The following is a 21,861-nucleotide window of genomic DNA, read 5'->3' as shown; positions in this document are numbered from 1 at the left end:
GGGGAGTACATGATGACTGAATTCCTTCATTTTGGGGTGAGCCATTGTCTTTCTCTGTCCAAAAATGAACTGAAGAGTGCTAAGAATGAATAAATACACATAATTTCGAATCACCTCATTGGGATTGACTCTGTCTGAATCAATGCACAAGCCGTGAACACACAGATCCTGACTTCCGCCAGCACAGTCATCATAGCGAGACGTACAGTGTGGACCGTACCATTCTGGAGTACAAGTACAACTGGTAAACAACAGAAAAGAAAAATATGAACATATAAGACTCATAAAACACTAAAAACCACAAACAAGACATACAACGGAGGATTACGTGTAAGTTCCGGGTGTATTCACACATGTGGCCCCGTTCTGACAGCCCAGCGGAGTTCCTGCTAACACCTGACACTCATTCACATCTACAGCACACGTGGGACCCTGAAGAGATCATGATCCAAGTGTCAGTCAGAATCACGTATGAACAGGACAGAAGCACAGACGTCTATCTGAGTGACTGACCTGCCAGTTATCAGGACAGAGACAGTGAAAGGCGTCCAACAAGTTCAAGCAGGTTCCTGTGTTCTGACATGGATTGCTGCTGCATGTCTTCCGTTGTACTGTCTATGAAATACAGAATATCATAAAACGGAAATTAAATTGTAAAGGCTGAAATGGAGCCCTGTAATCACATAAGCAATAAGCCTCGAGTGAATTTGATGATTACAGCAATACCTGTTCTATTGTCTGAACTTTTGACTCAAGTGTAGTCACTCTGGTGTTGAGCTGATTGAGCTGGTTTGTCACTTCCTGAGACGGGCCGCTGTTCTTTATGGTATTGATGTCATCTTTGTTAATTTTGATCTGGAACAGAGTTGCACTTGATTTAGCTTCATTACAACTTTTCCCGGGTGCAAAGTGCTTCAGTAACATACACAAAATGATTGATCTGTGCAGACTAGAATGAAGAAAATTGAATGTAAATGGAATGAAACGAAATTAAACAAAACAAAATGCCCACACATACAAAAAAACAAACAATGAAACTAAATACAAGTAAAAAAAACCTAAAAACATTAAAACAAAATGAAACAGAACAAAGCAACATAACAAAAACAATTAAATATAAACAAAAACTTAAACAAAAAAAACAAACAAAACCAAAATGCACACAAGACAACGAAACAAAACACTAGTAAAAATAAAACAAAAAACATTAAAACAAAATGAACCAAAAATGAAACACAAAAAGACAATGAAACAAAACAATACAAGTAAAATAAATAAATAAATAATATATATACATATTTTTTTTTTAATGAAACAAGCAAGACAACAAACACAATTAAATATAAACAAAAAATAAAAACAAAACAAAATCAAACAAACTAAAATACAAAAAAAAACATATAAAACAAAAAATCAAAACAACCAAACCAAAGCAAACAGAAATACACACAAAAAGACAATGAAACAAAACAAAATACAAGTAAAAATAAAACAAAAAAGCATTAAAAGCAAATGAAACAAAAAATGCAGCACACAAACAAAAAACAAAAACTGAAACAAAACAAAATAAGCAATACAAAATCAGGTTACACTTTATTTTAAGGTGTCATTGTTACAGTGTAATTATATATTTAAGTACTGAGTTATTTTAAGCAACTACACGTACTTACTATAGGGTTAGGGTAGGATTAGGATTTGGTTGAGGGTTAGTTGCATGTAATTATGCATAATTTACTGTTATTACTATGGTAAGTACATGTAACATATGTAACAAGGACACTGTGTTACCCAAAATCAATTAATTTTCAAAGGCATTTTGGGATGTTTTTTTATTTTTATCAAAATCTAATTTCAGATTATGTTAGTGATACTGACACCACTATAGCATCACAACATGCTTGACCAACAGAAATATTCACTTGTATCTTGCAATTATTAGCTCCTCTATTATTAGCCATAATTTTCCTCTAACAGACAATATCTGATGTTTCAGTCAAACTCACCTGATTAATCTGCAGGACGAGGTCTTCTGCTCCCACCTTCAAACCTCCCGTCCCTGAGGTTGTGAAGCGAATGTCTTTGTTGTAGCCAGCAGAGAATGTGAGGTGACCGTTCTCCGATATCATACGAGGCCTGCAAATCAATTACCAGGTAACTTTGGAAAGCACGTCCTCATTTAATTTCTAACTCGCATTCAAATTAACAATTCAAACTTTAGGTGGTCTCAAACCAAAGGCATATTTTAGTCTTTTCCAGCATCTTCAAGCAAAAACTACTTTAAAAAAAAATACTTACTGTTCACTGCTGATGTCCCGTTTTTGTCTGTTGTGGGGTTGACCGCCACTGTCACACTGCAGTCCAGAGAGGAAGATGAGAAAGATGAAGGGCCAGGAGAAGCTCAGTGTCCATGCCATGCTGAGAGAGCTCGTCCCAGGATGCTCATCAGACACTGTACTGAACCTTCACACCAAGATCTGCCTAAAGCAACCAGCCAGAGATGCACTTTGGCCCTGAGAAGTCCTAACACCGCTGCATTTCCCAAAATCATTTATAAAGAATATGTAAGTGTCTAGAGGGCATTTAACTCGGCTGCATGCAGGTAATTTGACTTTATTGTGAGTGTCAGGGGCTGTCACATGTGTTTTGGAGATCAGTAACCAAAGTTAAAGCAGTGAACCTGCTAATTTTCCCTCTGAGTGTGAATAGCTTCACAGTAAATCACCAGCAGCTGATATAACCATTAAAAATGATATAGCGTAACTGATTTGTATTGTGTGATCAAATGAGAAAAGGCATAATAACGAAGCAAATGTACTGTATAAAAAAAATATTTTATTCAACAATATACAACTTTACAGAAAAATGAATGATTATATATATAACATCTAATTTCCCAATTTTATTATGAGATCATGAGACGTATAAGATGTGAAACCACATGGACGTTCAGGCTGTTCCCCAGCACACGGTACTGCTGCTTAATGGAAATTTGCTTTGGAAATGCTGAAACACAAAATACATGTAATTGAACGACAATATTATTACATTTTCACATTGCTGTTTCTTATGACTATTCATTAACGGTATGAATGGGTCTGAGTTCTCAGAAAATGTGAGTGAAAGTGTTTTAAAATAGTCTGTAAAGCATTCTTGCAAAAAACAAATTATGAATCCTGAAACATTTAATTATCTAAATGGAAGCCAAAAGTAAATAATGGAAAGCTATTCATTAACCTTTTCACACTCCAGTCCAGTGGAATGACATACTGGACTTTAAAGCTTATGGTCTGAAATATAATACCATAAAACAATGTCTATGCACATAATATTAAGTTAAGCAGATTTCTGTTAACTTGTGTGTTTTTCTTCAGTGCTGTGTTGGTGAATGTGTGTGATGCCGCTGTTTAGTGTCTGGTGAACATCTTACAGAAATCTGCAGGAAAGCCCATGATGTTGGCGATCTCTCTGGGTGTGAAGTATCTCAGCTTTAACTGGAGAAGCTGCTTCAGTTTGTCCTCTTCAGAAAGCAGCTCCAGGCTCTTAAACACACTCTCTAGCTCCACATCCACACAGGACTGCAGGACGGAGCCCGTGCCCTCCACATAGTGACCATAACTACACAGAATCAACAGTTTATATATATTAATAATGATACTTTTAATATTAAAAATGCAATTATAATGAGGAAAACATATTAAAAAAATTTTTTTTACATTATAAAAGGTTATGAGGAAGAAAAACTAATTAAATTATCATATTTTGGTGTGTGTTTTATATATATATATATATATATATATATATATATATATATATATATAATATTTTGTTAAATTGCCATATTTTGGTGTGTGTTTTATATTTATATATATCACACACCAAAATATGACAATTTAATTAGTTTTTCTTCCTCATAACCTTTTATAATATATAAAAAAATCCTCATTAATTTTTTGGGAAAAAAAAGAAAAAGAAAAAAAATATAATAAATATTTATGTAATAAATATATAAATATAATTAAAATATAAAAATATTAATGAGAAATAATGAAATTTCATGTTAACTATGTATATATATATATATGTATATATATATATATATATATATATATATATAATATACACTTGCACATACAGTACATAACTATTTATTATGATAGGCCTACTTTTAATATATAAAAAATGCAATTATAATGAGGAAAATATATTTGTGTGTGTTTTTTTCGTATATAAACATATTTTTTAATTAGTTTATCATTCATTATAATTTTGATATAATAATATAATATAATTTGTATAAATTATAATAAAATATAATAATATTAATAATACACACACCCTTTAGTAAAGCAAACTGATCTCCTGCTACTGGGCTGAACTATATCCATCAGTAGAGCGTATCTGAGCAGGGTTTTGGGAGGCAGCAGATACCGGTCCATGTCCTCCTCTTCCTTCTGCAGAAAGTCCTGCAGCCTCTGGACACGCTCCTGTTTGTCCTGATTCCTCTTCTTTTCTAACTCTCGTTCAGTCTCCAGCTTAAAAATGATCGTCCCAGTCTTTTCTCTCTCAGATTCAGAAGGTGTAGGATGATCGTGTGGAACAGCGAGACTGTCTGGAGATTCAGACATGCGGAAACCCTCTATAATCTGCCAGTAGATAAAAAAGCTTTAGTATTCAATAGTTACTGTATTGTGGTATCTCAGTTAGAATAGGTCTAACCAGAAAAGTACCTCTGCTGATGTTGGGAATGAGAAGGATCCTGGTGGTCTCTTTGCAATGAGGAAGTATCTGAGCCTAGAGTTTGGTATCCCAAGCTGTGACCATAAAAACCATCACAAAAACAAGACTGGCATAAACTTTCTGAGGTTTTTAAGAGACATTAACAGCTCTTTTTCAAGGATGTCAAAGGATGAGACATACTCACAGATGTTGGTGAGATCAGAAACTCCTGAAAGATGTAGTCACACTCTCTCAGTGTCTTAAGCAAAGCATCCCTGTCAATTAAAAAAACAGAAAATCTAATATATATTTAGACACTATAAAACATTGATACGACCACTTTAAAGGAGAAGTTCACTTTTAAAATGAAAATTCTGTCATCATATACTCGCCCTCATGTTGTTTCAAAGCTGTATGAATTTCTTTCTTCTGCTGAACAGAAAGGAAGATATTTAGAAGAATATCAGTAACCAGACAGTTTTTGGGTCCCATTGACTTCCATAGTATATTTTTTTCCTACTATGGAAGTCAATGGGACCCAAAAACTGTCTGGTTACTGACATTCTTCTAAATATCTTCCTTTCTGTTCAGCATAAGAAAGAAATTCATACAGCTTTGAAACAACATGAGGGTGAGTATATGATGACAGAATTTTCATTTTAAAAGTGAACTTCTCCTTTAAGCCAAAGTGTGTACTTTTTCAATATTAAAATACTTTCATCCATCTCAGTTTAATACGCAGACAACTACTGTATAAGATTCTTATTAACACAATACATGACAGTAACACAGAGGGGAAACCCATGACCCCATTGGCTCATAGCCACATAACCATGGTGATCTCAAAGCCACTGTGCCGCCCTGGTTACCTTGCAGCAGAAGTCTCAAAGCCCTTCACATTCTCCAGCAGAATGAATCGCGGCCGCTCGCTGAGCCTGCAGGGACAAAGAGAGGCACATTCTTTCACAAACACGCTCTGGGAAAAAAAACACCTTGGCTGAGTTCGGGAATAACACAATAGACTTGAGAAAGGGCAAATGGAGAGGGAGAGAGAGGAAGCAATTCTTTATTCCTTTATTAGGCATGAATTAATAATGTGAGATGTGCAAAAATACTGTAGAAAGAATGTTGCCAGGAAATTTGGCTTTGTTCATAGGAAGAATTATTGAAAGAGAGAGAGAGAGAGAGAGAGAGAGAGAGAGAGAGAGAGAGAGAGAGAGAGAGAGAGAGAGAGAGAGAGAGAGAGAGAGAGAGAGAGAGAGAGAGAGAGAGAGAGAGAGAGAGAGAGAGAGAGATCTAACTCAAATTTGGAAATCAATATCAGAGAACCATTTCAATGACTTATGCCGGTACCCATTGTGCGATTTTGGGCTGTCCCATACGAAAGATGACCAATTGTGCCGACTTCTGTGGTCGTTGCGACTAAACAATGGTCCTATGTCGTACAGCGAGAGAGGTTCAAAGACGGTAGTTGTCACAGTCTTGTGACCAAAGATAGCATGTGATAATTTACTGAAATTTAGCATGATCATCTCACAGTGTGTTTCCTGCTACGAAATACCAATAAAAATGCAACATGAAATGGCGTATTGATCAATGCGACATGGCGCTAAAACTTAAACCTACTTACAAAATTGTCATGCCAAGTTGGCCTCTTTTCCCTAGCATTGACCGCGTTCATATTCTCCTCTTTCGCTTCCTCCTCTTTTGTTTAACACACATAAAAACCACAATTGTCTAAGTGCACAATTACAACTAGCGCATGCTGATAACGTTTTTATTCTTCTATACTAGCTTGGGTCGTAGCCTATGATTCAATAGGCGTCATCATCGTAAAGTCTACATACATGTCGTCCCCAAGTTTATTAGATCCATGTCGTACAGTGTGATTTGTAATGATCTTATAGGATTGCTGAAATGGCACAGTCTGTAGCAGGCGTTCATAAGAGCTCAGATTGATCAGTCTGACCTTGGCAGAAGGTCCAGGATATAAAGGAAGCTCTTTGTTCTGGGGTCAGCAACATCTCCCTGCAAACCAATCCTATTGAGAAACACACGTTAGCTTTAGTCAACCAATTTAGCAGATTTTTTCACATTACAGACATACAGTATACAGCAGTAATACACAACCGTTCAAAAGTTTAGGATTGCTAAAATCTCTTATAGTCACCAAGGCTGCATTTGCTTGATCAAAAATGGAGTAAAAACAGTAATATTGTGAAATATTATTGTAATTTAAAATAACCATTTCTGTTTTAAAATGTAATTTACTCCTGTGATGCAAAGCTGAATTCAGCCTCATCAATCAGCATCATTACTCCAGTCTGGAGTATTAAAGTATTCATTTCTTTCTTTCAAAAAACAAAAACAAACAATAAATAGCCTTACTGACCCTAAACTTTTGAACAGTATCCACCTTTTTCCTACGCGCCATGACGCTTTGCACAAATCATGGGAGTGACTTCCGTTAAATTACTAAAACAGACCATGAATAAGCTCGATTATTTCCACAACAATATTACATGTTAAATATCAATCTAGTAATACATGCATGTATTATGCAACATGCATTGCCTTAATAAAAATGTTAATTAACTGGAACGTTAATATTCAAAGTGATTTCCGTCATTTTGACAGACTATAAATATTGTATTTACCTGCTTTAGAAACATTCCAGTAAACACTGATATAGGGATTAGAAGCGAAAAGGGGAGACAATTACATTTTAAAGCATCCATGTGAAAACAACCCTTGAAAGAGGTGTGAGGATTTGGGGAGAAAAACGAGATTCTTAGTGCATTCCACTGAATTATTCATGTGATATATATTAAATCTAGAGGTCAGACTACAAACACGGACTATATGTTGTCTTTTTTCATACCGTTACAGCGGAATACAAAGGGAAAACAAGAGAATGATCAGGAGTTAAAGAATGCAGCGACTGAAAAGAGCAGACGTTCTTGTCACATTAAAATACCAAGCGTTATGTTATTCTCATGACGTCTGAAAATATAATATGAAGGACATTTTACAGCTCATTCAGTCAAAACGACAGATAAGGATTATTTGTAGCGAAACCTTATGATTCTAAATGATTGTTTCGGTCTTTTTGAGTGGAACTTCTCCAAACAAACCGGAAGTGCCTCCCATAATCTAAAACACAGTTGGCTTGTTAGGAAAAAGGTGGAGATGTTAATATGATGAAAAGGAAAAAGGTGGAGATGTTAATATGATGAAAGAATAGTTCACCCAGAAATTAAATAATTTTATTTACTCACCCTCATGTTGTTCCAAACCTGTATGGCTTTCTTTCTATTGTGGAACAATTTTAAAGATTTGTATCAGTCACTTTTTTCCATGCAATCACAATATATGGGAACTGAGGCAAACAATCTTTAAAAAGCATGCAAAAGCACCATAAAGGATCATCTCGGCTTAAACTTCAGTCTGTTTCTCACAATAAACTATCATTTGGCTTCAGAAAACTGTATGAGACACATCTATGATGCTTTTATGCTCCCTATCCAAGATTGAAAGCTCCAGTCTCCATTTACTGCATTGCACAGAACAAAACGACCATCACTGTATACTCAAACTTTCTCCTGTGTTCCACAAAAGAAAGAAAGGCATATAATTTGAAATAATATGCGCACGAGAAAATAAAATCAGAATTTTAATTCTGTGTGAATTATTTCTTCAATGAACAAGAGAAAAACGCAGATCACCTGGTGAATGGTTGACATGGTGGACTCATCAAAATCATGTCAAAGTTCAGCTTGTCAAAATCCTGTAACGTCATTCCCTTATACACAAAACCAAAAGAGATAGCATTAAACAATATCAATATAATAAAATCACAAAAACTCCCTTGTTTACTAAAAAACACAAGCTTATCCTATAACAATCCACATATAAAGATGATATAAAGAAAAAAAATATTTATGATTATTAAGTTATTTATGCTTTAAGTCCTGAACATAAACATACTAATTTACTTCACAGTACTACCATTTAAATAGCTAATCCATATTCATTATCACTTTTTCAAATCTCCATCCATTGTTGTAAATTCTTCTGAATTGAGGCCAGTGGCAGGTACATTATTACCATGCTGACAAAGCACAGAACCTTTAACCACCACAAAAACCACTCAGTTACACTTTTACCTCATATTGCTTTTAAAAGCCCTGTCATGGGACTGTGTGCTGGTAGGACGTACAAAAACGTCATTTTAAGGATGTTACAAAAGAGATGTGTAGTTATGAGTGCAATAAATCAGTTAAATACGCACAAGCATACATAATACAGTGATTACAGTGACATAAATCTATGAAAGTCAGTGGTAATAATCTTACTTGTAATCAAGTACTAATTATGTATTGTTTGCCTGTGTTAATTGGTATAAAGAAGAGACTGATTCATACAAAACTGCTTATGGGAGCCATTTCGTGTTATGTGTATGCGTCCAAACAAATTGTGTCTAATATTTACATAATCAAGTAAGATTCAAGTGGGCAAGGACTGACCTCGATAGTTTTGGGCAAGAGTGGGGTACTGGGGAAGTTGTGTTTGTAGATTTCATTGGCTGTTGTGTTGACATCCACAGCTGCCACAACTTCAGCTGGAACTGAGCTCTCTGAAAGAAACGCAAATTAATTCAACTAAAGTTATTGAGAGTTTTAGCTAGTCTACACAACTCCAGTGAATCTGTTTTATTTTTTGTTTAAGTTATAAAGAACAATGTACAGTACAGTAAGGGAACAGTGACACCTGTGGGGATCAGACAACAGAGACTCAAACCAGCGTGCCAATAACTTGACAGAGACAGAGACTTTGCAACTGATCCTGTGTCAGTCATGTGTTTCAATAATCGCTCCGGATTTAAACAAAATCACGTACCCTGTAAAGCATAATGCATCCCGCCTATTCCGCTGTATAATTCCAAAACACGGAGTCGGTCCATGTTGTCCATTCTTCACTGCTGGATGATGTTTATAATATTTTGACAGCGTCTCAGACATGCCACATGTGCAATCCCGAATACATGACCGTCTAGAAACAAATCCATACGCGACTCGTTCCGCTTTTTTTTTTCTTCCTTTTCTATTTTTCTTCTTCTTAATAGTAGTAGTAATAATAATAATAATAATTTTACATTAAAATGTAATTTGCGTTTTAAACTGTTACAGTACAAGTAGATTACGTTATCTTCAAAAATGATAAACTTTTTTGATAATAATACATGATATAATAAATAAATAATAAACTATATAATTTGAATATATAAATATGGTGCATTTATGTAGCCTATTTATTTTCGTAGAAGTAATTATTTAAAATATTTTTTTTTATGTTTACATTCCTTTTTAATATTAATATAATGTATAATAGTAATCGTGTTTTAATAATAATATATTATATGATATGATATAATAGATTAATAATAAGTAGATCTATTTAATTTGAATATATAAATATGTTGTATTGATGTAGCCTATTTGTTTTCGTAGTAATTATTTGAAATTATATATATTTTTTTATGTTTACATTCTTTTTAATCATTTTCTACTAAATACAATATTATATAGGCTAATATATTCTACTAAATACATTAATATATATATATATATATATATATATATATATATATATATATATATATATATCAAATACAGTAATAATGTTTTAATAATAACATATTATAGCCCATTGCCAAATACATTAATAATATAGTATATAATTTGATTTTGTATTTATGTATTTATTTTCGCAGTAAAATTTGAACTAACATTATATTTATTTATGTTTACATTCTTTTTAAATATTAATATATACAATATAAAACGTGGTAACCTGCATTTGTTACACACATAAACTGTATTATACAGTAAACAGGCTATATCTATGCCTATATATCTTTTTACAGCTATCCCTGTAGTATAAGCTCTTTCATTATAAAGGGGCACATCTGCTCCTCCGCCCCGACACCTCTACGTCACTAAACCTCCCTGCGCCGTTATGTCATTAGCATAGGGAGTGGACTATAAATGCAAGCAGAACCTCTGCAGTGGTCTCGGTTGGTCCGGACAGGGTGAAAGTAGACGCTGACTTCAATAACAACAACCCAGAACTAAAGGATTACAATGGCCAACCGAACAAGCACCTCTTCTTATAAAAGGATGTTCGGTGGGGATCGAGAAGTGATGTCCCGGTCCGATTTTTCGAGTCGGCAGTACAGCAGCCCGGGGCGCACACCTCCACGCGTGTCCTACGGCGGCGCGTCCTCCTCGTCCATCCACATGAGCAGGGGCGTGAGGACGCGCTCCAGCGCGCCCCTGCCCAGGCTCGCCACCGATAAACTGGATTTCGGGCTCGCCGATGCCATCAACATCGAGTTCAAAGCCAACCGAACCAATGAGAAAGCGCAGATGCAACATCTCAACGACAGGTTTGCCAGTTACATAGAGAAAGTGAGGTTTCTGGAGCAGCAGAATAAGATCTTGACGGCGGAGCTGGAGCAGATGAGGGGCAAAGGCGCGACCCGGATCGGGGATCTGTACGAGGATGAGATGAGGGAACTGCGGAGACAAGTGGATCAGCTCACCAACGACAAGGCCAGAGTGGAGGTGGACCGGGACAATATGGGAGAGGACATCCAGCGCCTCAAAGAGAAGTATGTCCAACTGACAAAAACTCATCAAAGTAATAAAATAATAAAATATATAATAATAATAATAATAAATACATGTGGCAGGTGCACGTTCATACTTTTATAAAGGCAGTTTTTGCAAACTAGATTTTGGGTTTAGTCTAAATCAGATTATTGTCATTTCGCATTTAACATAAATTAATATTAAATAGGCTAACAAAAATGCATTCATAAAATATATAGAATATAAGCTATATAATTTTTTTTAATGTTGCATTTATACAACAAAACATAGAAGGCTATGCATTTTGGAATTGACGATCCAATGTTGTTTAAAATACTAAAAGAATATATATAGCCTGTATAATTTAAAACATTATTTAGCATCTCTTTAAATTTTCTTTCACTGTCACTGTAAAAAGTGAAAATAGCTGTACATTTTAAGGAGCTATTTCTACCTGGTGATCTTTAAAATTATTATTTATTTATTTATTGCTGTGTAACATAAGATAGTCAGATTGATTCATTCATGTTTAATAACTTTTTTTTTTTTAACAACAGAATTATATGTTACCCCATTTATTTTTATTGTCAGTGTATTATGCTGTTTATTTCACTCAGGACAAAGCTCTTATAGGCGGAGTTTTCTTTCAAATGATTTGTGCATAAGACAGTCAGGTTGATTCAGTCATGTTTAATAACATATTTTCACCTACATAAATATATGTTCCCCTTTTATTACCATTTTCGTTTTTGTGTAATATGATGTTTAATTCGCTCAGGATGAAGCTCTTCCTTATAGGCAGTTTTTTTCTTTACCAGGTCAAATAAAACCTAAATGTTGTCTAAAGTTTCATATTTAATATCACCAGAATATGAAATGTGATAAAAAAAAAAAACTGCATTAGTAAGAAAATATAGAAAGATTTTATAATCCTGTGAAATATTTCTTTTAAAATATGATTTGCTGAGGATCTATTTCTCCCTGACCTGACTTTGAAATGACTAAAAGTTAATTCAGTCAAATTAAATCATATTTATGACCTCAATAAAAGCATGTTACAACATTTTTACAGTGCAAGGTGATTCTGCATAAGAACAAAGCTCTTCGATACTTTACATGTTTTTTCCTTTATTAAGAACTACCCATCATCGGTTTAATTTTTTGATACAGCAAATGAAAAGAAACTGATTTAAGTTTGATATCAAAGGCTTTATCTGGTGAACATATTTCGTTTGTGAGATGCTCCAGTGCATGAGTGGGTTTGGCTGTGTTATGAGGGTGTGGCTCTGCTCAAATATTCATATCATTTTCAGACTTCAAGAAGAGATGGTTCTGAAAGAGGATGCAGAGAACAGTCTTCGGAGCTTCAGACAGGTATCCACTAACGACCACTTTTTAGACATATTATTGGGCCTGATGTTTAATTGAGCGCCAGCACCAGTTACATGTGATCAGTTAGCGTTCCAGTCAGTGTTTGCCAGCCTCCTCACAATAAAAGGGTCAGTGCAGGCCTGGTCAAGCTGCCCTCTTGTCCGGCATCAGATTCAGACACACAACTGAAAAGAGAGCTTTGTCTGAGAGCAGACTGGGCGTTCATGACAATGCAAACTGTTGTACGAGTGGGAGGAACCAGTATTTACCAGGGGACATTGGTGACTTATGGTCGCAGAGAAGAGGATGTGTGTGTGTGTGTGTGCGCTTTAAAGGGTGTCTGCCACCACCAGCTGCAGCTCTACAAACAATTAGCAGCAGGCGAGCTATTGTTATTTAATTTATTCAGGAATGGTTTAGAAGTTTTGGGTCAGTGGGTTTTTTCATTTTGAAAGAAATCAAATACTTTTATTCTGAAAGGATGCATTAAATTGATCAAAAGTGACAGACATTTATAGTATTATAAATGATTAAATCACAACTGTTTTCAGCATTGATAAAAGTAAGAAATGTTTCTTGAGCAGCAAATCAGCATATTTGAATGATTTCTGAAGGATCATGTGACAATGAAGACCAGAGTAAAAAAGAAGTGTAGTGTATAATGTGATTATTTTAGTGCAGAGAAATAGAAGAATGAAAAAAGGAACTGTGTGGAATTCAGATGATGTCAAGGAAGCACAAGTTTAAAACAACATTTGATTTACAGTGTCCTTGTTACATGTAGTTACTGTAGTAATAACTATAAATTATGCACAATTACATGCAACTAACCCTAAACCAACCCCTATTCTTAACCCTAACCCTATAGTAAGTACATGTAGTATTACTCAGTAATTAAATGTATAATTACACTGTAGCACGGACACCTTAAAACAAAGTGTAACCCAATATTTTTAGGAGAGATGTCTCCTAGGTTGTCACATAATTGATATATTTTACATGTGTTACGCCCACAGGATGTTGATAACGCCTCCCTGGCACGACTGGACCTGGAGAGAAAGGTGGAGTCCTTGATAGAAGAGATCGCTTTCTTGAGGAAGCTTCACGATGAGGTACTGAACCACCTGGAGACAGAAACATCAAAAATGAGATCTCTTTAAAGGGGTGGTATAACGCCCTTTTCACAAGATGTAAAATAAGTCTTTGATGTCCCGAGAGTGTGTCTGTGAAGTTTTAGCTCAAAATACACCACAGATATTTTTATATAGCATGTTAAAATTGTCACTTTTTGAGGGTGAGCAAAAACGCACCGTTTTTGTGTGTGTCCCTTTAAATGTAAATGAGCTGCTGCTCCCGGCACAGAGGGCGGAGCTTCAACAGCTTGCACTCAACACAGACATGCACTGAAAATTTCAAACACTTTTAGCCTTTTATGTTCAAACCGGAGTTAGACAATGATGGAGAGACTCTAGAAGAAGTGACAACATGTAGAAGCAACAGGACATTTCTGAATGGTTAGTTGATGAATTTATGAAGCTTATGTGTAGTTATCTTCTAGTCATTGATTAGCATATTCTGTCGTGATAATCTATAAATCGTGTTCAGGGGGCGGGGTTTATGTAAATTCTAGGGTTGGTGATGTCACTAACCCGTGAGGAATGTCATGTAGTTCCTACCAGCCATTTGTTGTAGTCCTTAAAAAGCGATTTCTTTAAAAGCAAATATCTTCCTTTGCTTTGACTTTTGAGCATTGACTTTGCAGATGTTGTTAATGCTCAAACAGCAACATTACACACTAACTAAAGTTAGAAAAGTGAAATCATGATCAACCACCCCTTTAATATCTCACTTGTTTCTCCTTGATGACAATAACATTAAATGCAAATGACAATTTTCACAGTTTTTCTCCTGAGAAAAAGACCCCATGCGTCTCAGAATAGATATCAGTCATGTCTCAGATTTGCCAAGACATGCAATCAAAAATGAGAGATGAATTCAAACATTTATCTTCCGATTCTTCCGGGACCAAATTATCTGAGCAATACTATCCACATTATGTTTATAGATCTAGAAGGCGAAGCATCTGAGACAAAGCTGACACTTAAAAGAAACAACTCAGAATCCCCTGAGCTATTAAAAGATAAAATAAAATGAATTGAATTTCCTCTGGGAATTCAACTCTTCTGCTCACAGTCCTGGTTTTCTGGCCGACTGACTCTTTTGTTGGGCTTGTTAATATCAGGGGATTGTCAGGCATGTGTGACCGGCTGCCATAGTGATTAAATGGGTTGTGGAAACGGGAGTAATTCCAAGAGAATAAAGCTGAGACATTGTTTCAGGATCAGGACGTACATTAGTTCAGGGCTAATAAACTATCGCTACTTTATTTCAGTCATATTTGTTCTGTTTGCATTCAAATCAAAAAACTAAAAATGACATCTACACTAAAAAGTTTGGGGTCAGTAAAGTATTTTTTTTTAATACTTTATTCTGCAATGATGCACTAAATTGATAAAAAAAGTGACAGTAAAGACATTTTTAATGTTATCTGCAGTTCTTTTGAACTCCATTCATCAAAGAATCCTGAAAAAAGTGCATCACAGTTTCCACATAAAGTGTTTTCAATATTTATAATAATAAGAAATAATTCTTGAGCATCAAATCAGCATGTTAGAATGATCATGTGACACTGAAGACTGGAGTAATTATGCTGAAATTTCAGCTTTTCCATTACAGCAATAAATTACATTAAAACATTAAATATGAAAAATATTTCACAATATTATTGTTTTTACTGTATTTTTGATCAACCAAATGCAGCCTTAGTGAGCGTAAAGGGACTTCTTTTCAGACCCCAAACTTTTGAACGGTACAAACTTGTGCATTTGGATTGTTCAAGTGATTTTTTCCGACAACTCCTCAGGAACTTGCCGAACTCCAGATCCAGATGCAGGAGCAGCATGTGCAGATTGATATGGAAGTGTCCAAACCTGACCTCACCGCTGCCCTGAAAGATGTTCGGCAGCAGTACGAGACTCTGGCTTCCAGGAACATCCAGGAATCTGAGGAATGGTACAAATCCAAGGTCAGTATCTCAGCTAATCGTTTTTCCACCATAACAATATAAAAGTCATTTTTATAATAAGGAAAAAACTTTCCCATATTCCATATCTTTCTCTATATCTAAAGTTGTGCAACCAATTTCAAATCAGATCAGCAAAAATAAACATGTTTTGTGCCAACCACATGTTGTTAGGCCTGTGTATTTCAGTAACATTACTACATTTACCATACGTTTCACAGACAAGGCTTAAATGCATGTTTGAGGTGTTTAACTACTGTAAAAATGTGTATTTATATTTCTCCAAATTAACCATCTATTAAATCTCCTGAGATACTAAAGAGCAACAAATGAACAATGAAACAATAAAACAAAGGATCATTTAGCATTATTGTGAGTGGAAGTGCTGCTGATCTTGTAAGACAGTGTGAGATGTTTCAGGAATGAGTAAGTATCATCTCAGACGTGGCAGATGGTCGACGCAGAGGCTTGTGTGGATTTCGAGACCATCTGCTCTTGTGTCACAGTATTGATCTTCCTAATGGACCTATTGATCTATTAGCCTAGATCTTCAAACTTGAAAGTAGCACAATCAGTGTCATTCAGTGGTAAACAGAAAACAAAAGAGAGAGGCAGATGGAGCTTTATCTTTATCCTAATCTTGGACTTTCTCTTTCTTTGTAGTTTGCTGACCTGTCAGAAGCTGCTGCCCGCAACAACGACGCGATGCGTCTGGCCAAGCAGGAGGCCAATGACTACCGTCGCCAGCTTCAGTCTCTCACCTGCGACTTAGAAGCTCTTAAAGGAACTGTGAGTACTGGAGAAGATTATATTAACATCAGTGTTATTTTAGGATCATTGAGATAACATACAAGCTAACAGGGAACGTTCTCAGAACACCATAGTAACGTTCCAGTAACATTAATAGAATGTTAGTTAAAAGTTATCTGGTCTTTAATAATGTTCTCAAAACATCACAAAAACGTTATTTATAAATAGTTCATGGAGTGTTTTGTACTGAAATATTTTAGTTAGACATTTGTCTAACATTTTTTACATGTGACTACTTGTTTCGGAATGTTCCGCGAACATTCAAAAGTAACACTTCCAAAATGTTTGAAGAAAGATCAAACGGAATGTTCCTTTAACGTTCGCATAACCAAGAATTTTTTTTATAATATTATATGAGAATATTAGCAAAATGATCTTAGAACATATCTTTGTTAGCTGGGATTATAGTTTCAATTCATATTTTAAATTCGATTTTACATTTTCTGTTTTCATTTTAATCGTATTTAAAGTTTTGGTTTTGTTTCATGTGTATAGTTTTTATTTATTTTATTTCAGTTTTAGTTTATATATATATATATAAAATACATCAAGTTAAACTAAATGAAAATGAGAAATGCTGCAATGGCAACTAGCTGAAATAAAATAAATTTGCTGTCAAATTGATTAATCGCGATTAATCGCATCTAACATAAAGGTTTGTGTATATATATTATTATACTTATATATATTATATATATTTGTGTGTCTGTGTATATATATATATATATATATATATATACATATGTCTGTGTGTGTACACATATATAAGCACAAACTTTTATGTTAGATGCGATTAATCGCGATTAATCGATTTGACAGCACTATTTTATTTATTATTAAATGACAATTTTTTTTATGGTTTTAGTTAACTATAATAACCCTGATTAGCATTTATTAAAGTGCTTTATATTATGGCTGCTCAAATGTCAAATTATCGGATCCATCATTTCAGAATGAGTCCATGGAGCGTCAGATGAGAGAGATGGAAGATAACTTTTCCATGGAGGCATCCGGTTACCAGGACACCATCGGCCATCTAGAGGAGGATATCCGTAACATGAAGGATGAGATGGCGCGTCATCTACGGGAATACCAGGATCTGCTGAATGTTAAAATGGCCCTGGATATTGAGATCGCCACCTACAGGAAGCTGCTGGAAGGGGAAGAAAGCAGGTGAATTCTTGCTTGTGCATGTTTATAGTATGTTTTCTTTAAAGGTGCACTTAACATGGACTTACAGTATAATGACACTTAGGCCCGGTTTCACAGACAGGGCTTAGACTAAGCCAGGATTAGACCATAGATCAATTAGGACATTTAAGTAATTTTTATAAACATGCTTAGAAAAAAACATTACCGATGTGCATCTTAAAACTAAAAAGGCACTGATATATTTTTAAGATCAGTCAGTGCAAGTTTATTTCAGTGGAAACAGCTCAGACTTACATTTTAGTCTAGGACTAGTCTTAAGCCCTGTCTGTGAAACCAGGGGTATGTGGAATAAATGCAGCATCATGAAAACAATAGCTGATTCAAAAACGCTGATTCATCCAGTAGTCTTTATGAGTGAGTCATTGAATCATTCATTCAAACCATTGTTTTTTAAATAATTCATTCAAATGAATAAAAAAAAATTAGGGCTGTCAAACGATTAATCGCGATTAATCGCATCCAAAATAAAAGTTTGTGTTTACATAATACATGTGTGTGTAGGTGTATAATTATTTTCTATATATAAATACACACACATGCATATATATTTAAGAAAAATGTGTTATTTATATCTAAAATATTTATATATAATATAAATTATATATATAATATAAATATATATACACAGTATATACATGCAAATATTTCTTAAATATATACATGCATGTGTGTGTATTTATATATAGAAAATAATTATACACCTACACACACATGTATTATGTAAACACAAACTTTTATTTTGGATGCGATTAATCGCGATTAATCGTTTGACAGCCCTAAAAAAAATATTAATAGACTGCAGCAATTAACATTTACTATTTATATACGTTTTATTAATATTGTGAATGAGCTTTTATTTTTATATTTTCAGTTTTCTATTTAATTTTAATTAAATTATTAGTAATTTTGATAAATGTTTTTGACATTTTTTTTAGTTTTTAAAATATTACTATTTAGGTTTAATTTTTTCCAGTTATAATTTCAGTTCAGTTTTAGTTTCTAAACATTTTTTCATTAATACTTATATATTTTTTTTATTTCAGTTTTATTTCAATTGACAAAAAAGGTTTTTATCAGTTTTAGTTTCAGTTGACATTATCATTAACTAAAACTAGAACTAATGAAAGCATTTTTAACCCTGTTAACTAGACAATTTTATTATAATTAAAATTAATATTCTGTGAGCAAAAGATAAAGTGAATAGTATTCAGCTGGTCACTTGATCTCAACATGTCAGCTCTTAAAGTGGCCTATAATGTAAATAAATATATAATTAGGCTATATCTTTCAAAAGTACTATTTAGTTCTTTAGGGCTAAAACTTTTTAATGGGGGAAAAAATACTGAGTGGAAATGTAAGACTTGACTATCAGAATATATTTTTGACTTGACATTGGTTTTTACACATCATTTCTCTCTTTATTTCTCTCAAGGATCACCACACCATTTCCCAACATCACATCATTAACCCTTCGAGGTACAGTATGCTTCAGATCATCCTTATGAATGTTGTGAACAATACTTAGGGAAAACAATACTGAATGTAAATAATGTATGACAACTAACTAAAAAACATGCAGAATTATTATATTATAGTAAAATAAATAGGCTTATCAACTTTTAAAACAGCCAAGAAGATGCTTCTCATGTCCCATATATTGTGTTAAAATTGCATCCAATCATATCAAATCAAATACATGTTCACATGCAGTCGGAATAAACATGGTTTGAGAATAAAACCATTGAAATTCAACATTAATTTAGAAATCAAAATGGTAAATTTTCCTATTCAGCCCAAGTGAATAGCTTTGCATATTTTTGGGTTTATGAAGTTCAGTAACATTAACATAAAACCAGCTGAGAACCACTGGCCTGAAAAAATTCATTACAATTGGAGGCTTCCGTCTGTGTGAACCCTTTGAAGCACAATCACACTTTTATGATGAAATGACTATATTTGGATTGATATTCTGCCTGCAGAGTCCATGAGCGAAATCAGACCTAAGATAGACCACCAGTCAAAGAAAGTGGTGATAAAGACCATCGAGACAAGAGATGGACATGTGAGTGGCATGAAAAGAGTTTTTATAAAAGATATTAAGTTTTTATATGAAAATGATTTGACCTTTCGATCATCACAGATAATTAACGAGTCCACCCAAAACGAGGATGATGAATGAACCGCATGTGTACCTGTGACCAGTAGGGGCACTAGAGAGCTTGAAGATCCACGCTGGAGTAGAAGAGGAAGAGAATGAAGTTTCTTTTGTTGTTTCTGTTAAGAGTAAAAAAGAAAAGCAGCTTTAAAGTGCCTTTTTTTTTGCATTGCCAGATTAGAGTGGTCTGTTAATAGAGCTGTATTAGAGCTGAAAAGACAACATAGGTCACTGAGTAAACCAGCTTTAACCAGGTTTATGTTTACCACAAAGTCTGTAGTTTACACTGTTGAAGACCACAGCTATACACTGCTTCAACTTTTTCTGTTGTGTATAATTATTGCAAATGACCAAAAACTTGATGAACTTGTGTCTCTTTCACCATAAGACCAAACTTTCAACAAATTTACACAAATTCAATAAACCTTTTAAGGTACAATCAGATTGCTTTTTTTATTAACAGTATTTGTCTTCCATTTTCAATGTGCAAAATGAAATGGGGCTTTTTCAAATGCTTCTCTGTTGCGCAGTAAAAACCTTCCCCTTCATAAAAATAAACGGTTTAGCAGGATCTATCGGGGAAATGAGCAACACAACATGTCTATGATTTAATTAAAGCTAGTTTGTTGGACACAATCATTATAATGAGACCTAATGAGTTCTCTGCGTGCTTAACTAGCTGAATATCAATACCCAGTTGCAAGACATCCACATTATTTTTTTAAGAGTGGATTTAAAAAAATTGTCATCACGCTATCATATGAATTTCACTAAATGATTTACCTTCATAACTAAGACCTTGAGAACCCAGATATATTTCTTCTTGAGGGTGAACGGAAAGGGCAAAGACCAGGAAAATGATGCCAATCTGAAGAAGGATTTTGCATATTGGCATTGATTCTATGCAGGATAAATATATTAAAACAACTCTGTTGAAATAAACAAGAGAAACAACTCTTCTTCTAAATAAAATCACATTTGAATAATTATTTTAGACTGACGAAATCCAGATATTCTGTCAGGTGGACATCCTGCATGGAATAATCGAATTACAATTGGAATACTTCATGTTTTAATTCAATTATGCTTACTCCTATATAAGCTTTACGGGGTTATGGTAATTAAAAGATGCTGTTTACATCGCCTAATAAAGTCATTAGTATGTAAATGGAACCGTTCCATTTCTACAGTCCAAGTCTTTTACTCGTCTGCCCTCTAGTGGACATTGGTTTCAATTGCACGTGGGTGGAGAACGTATAAGGATATACTATAATAAAAGGCTGGGTTTCACAGACAGGGCTTATTAAGCCAGGATTAGGCCTTAGTTCAATTAAGGACATTTAAGTAGTTTTTATAAGCAAGCCAAAAGAAAAGAAAAACATTACTGGTGTGCATCTTGAGACAAAACAATGGCACTAACATATTTTAAGATATGTCAGTGCAAGTTACTTTCAGTTAAGACAGCTCAGACATGCATTTTAGTCTGGGACTATGTCTTAAGCATTGTCTGCATGTGATACCGGGGGAAACGTAGCTGTCTGGTGGTGCATGTTGAAAACCAAGAATGATGCATGACAGAATGAACAATTATAATACCTTTCAATAAAGAGGAACCAGAAAGCACTACACACAGAAACATAACTTTAACACAAGATCATGAAGGGCTTAAATACACTGAGCATGATAATCAACGGAACAGGGAACAGGTGTAACTAATAAGAAACCATGACAACTAATGAAGAACTCAGGCAAAACAGTGACAAGAAAAACTATGACTAGAAACTAAACAAGACAAAGAAACAGAACATGACCGTGACAGCTGCGTTCATGAATGAAATAACAACTTGCAGTAGGCCTATTCT

At 34.4% G+C, this 21,861-nt stretch overlaps 3 protein-coding genes and 1 long non-coding RNA gene across 4 annotated transcripts in view; 1 reads left to right on the top strand and 3 right to left on the bottom strand.

Moving 5' to 3' along the window:
- cubn (cubilin (intrinsic factor-cobalamin receptor)) overlaps positions 1-2,414 on the bottom strand; it is a gene marked incomplete at its 5' end in the record, with an annotated part of 37,199 nt that extends 34,785 nt beyond the window's left edge. Inside the window, 6 exons of the mRNA XM_079863333.1 lie at positions 115-241; positions 329-432; positions 514-615; positions 727-855; positions 2,004-2,133; positions 2,296-2,414. Coding sequence (XP_079719459.1) covers positions 115-241; positions 329-432; positions 514-615; positions 727-855; positions 2,004-2,133; positions 2,296-2,414 — 711 coding nt within the window. The remainder of the gene's footprint in view (positions 1-114; positions 242-328; positions 433-513; positions 616-726; positions 856-2,003; positions 2,134-2,295) is intronic.
- Positions 2,415-2,813: 399 nt separating this feature from the next.
- On the bottom strand, positions 2,814-9,776 carry trdmt1 (tRNA aspartic acid methyltransferase 1). The gene is made up of 10 exons (XM_079863727.1): positions 9,616-9,776; positions 9,243-9,352; positions 8,442-8,518; positions 6,686-6,757; positions 5,586-5,651; positions 4,922-4,991; positions 4,728-4,811; positions 4,336-4,643; positions 3,428-3,615; positions 2,814-3,003 (listed from the first exon to the last, which is right to left on the bottom strand). The coding sequence occupies exons 1-10, from the start codon at positions 9,686-9,688 to the stop codon at positions 2,903-2,905; spliced, it is 1,149 nt and encodes a 382-aa protein (XP_079719853.1). The 5' UTR covers positions 9,689-9,776; the 3' UTR covers positions 2,814-2,902.
- A 953-nt stretch (positions 9,777-10,729) lies between these two features.
- Positions 10,730-20,438, top strand: vim (vimentin). Its single transcript, XM_079862856.1, has 9 exons — positions 10,730-11,389; positions 12,683-12,743; positions 13,757-13,852; positions 15,664-15,825; positions 16,486-16,611; positions 17,585-17,805; positions 19,277-19,320; positions 19,824-19,906; positions 19,985-20,438. The coding sequence occupies exons 1-9, from the start codon at positions 10,860-10,862 to the stop codon at positions 20,021-20,023; spliced, it is 1,362 nt and encodes a 453-aa protein (XP_079718982.1). The 5' UTR covers positions 10,730-10,859; the 3' UTR covers positions 20,024-20,438.
- LOC307153421 lies at positions 20,047-21,626 on the bottom strand. Its single transcript, XR_013820149.1, has 3 exons — positions 21,596-21,626; positions 20,783-20,867; positions 20,047-20,118 (listed from the first exon to the last, which is right to left on the bottom strand). It is a non-coding gene; the product is annotated as an uncharacterized lncRNA (long non-coding RNA).
- Between the last annotated feature and the right edge of the window lie 235 nt (positions 21,627-21,861).

Source organism: Squalius cephalus, assembly GCF_949319135.1.
Source record: "Squalius cephalus genome assembly, chromosome: 25".
Classification (NCBI taxonomy): domain Eukaryota; kingdom Metazoa; phylum Chordata; class Actinopteri; order Cypriniformes; family Leuciscidae; genus Squalius; species Squalius cephalus.
The sequence above is the reverse complement of the archived record's forward strand: the minus strand, read 5'-3'. Positions and strand labels throughout refer to the sequence as shown.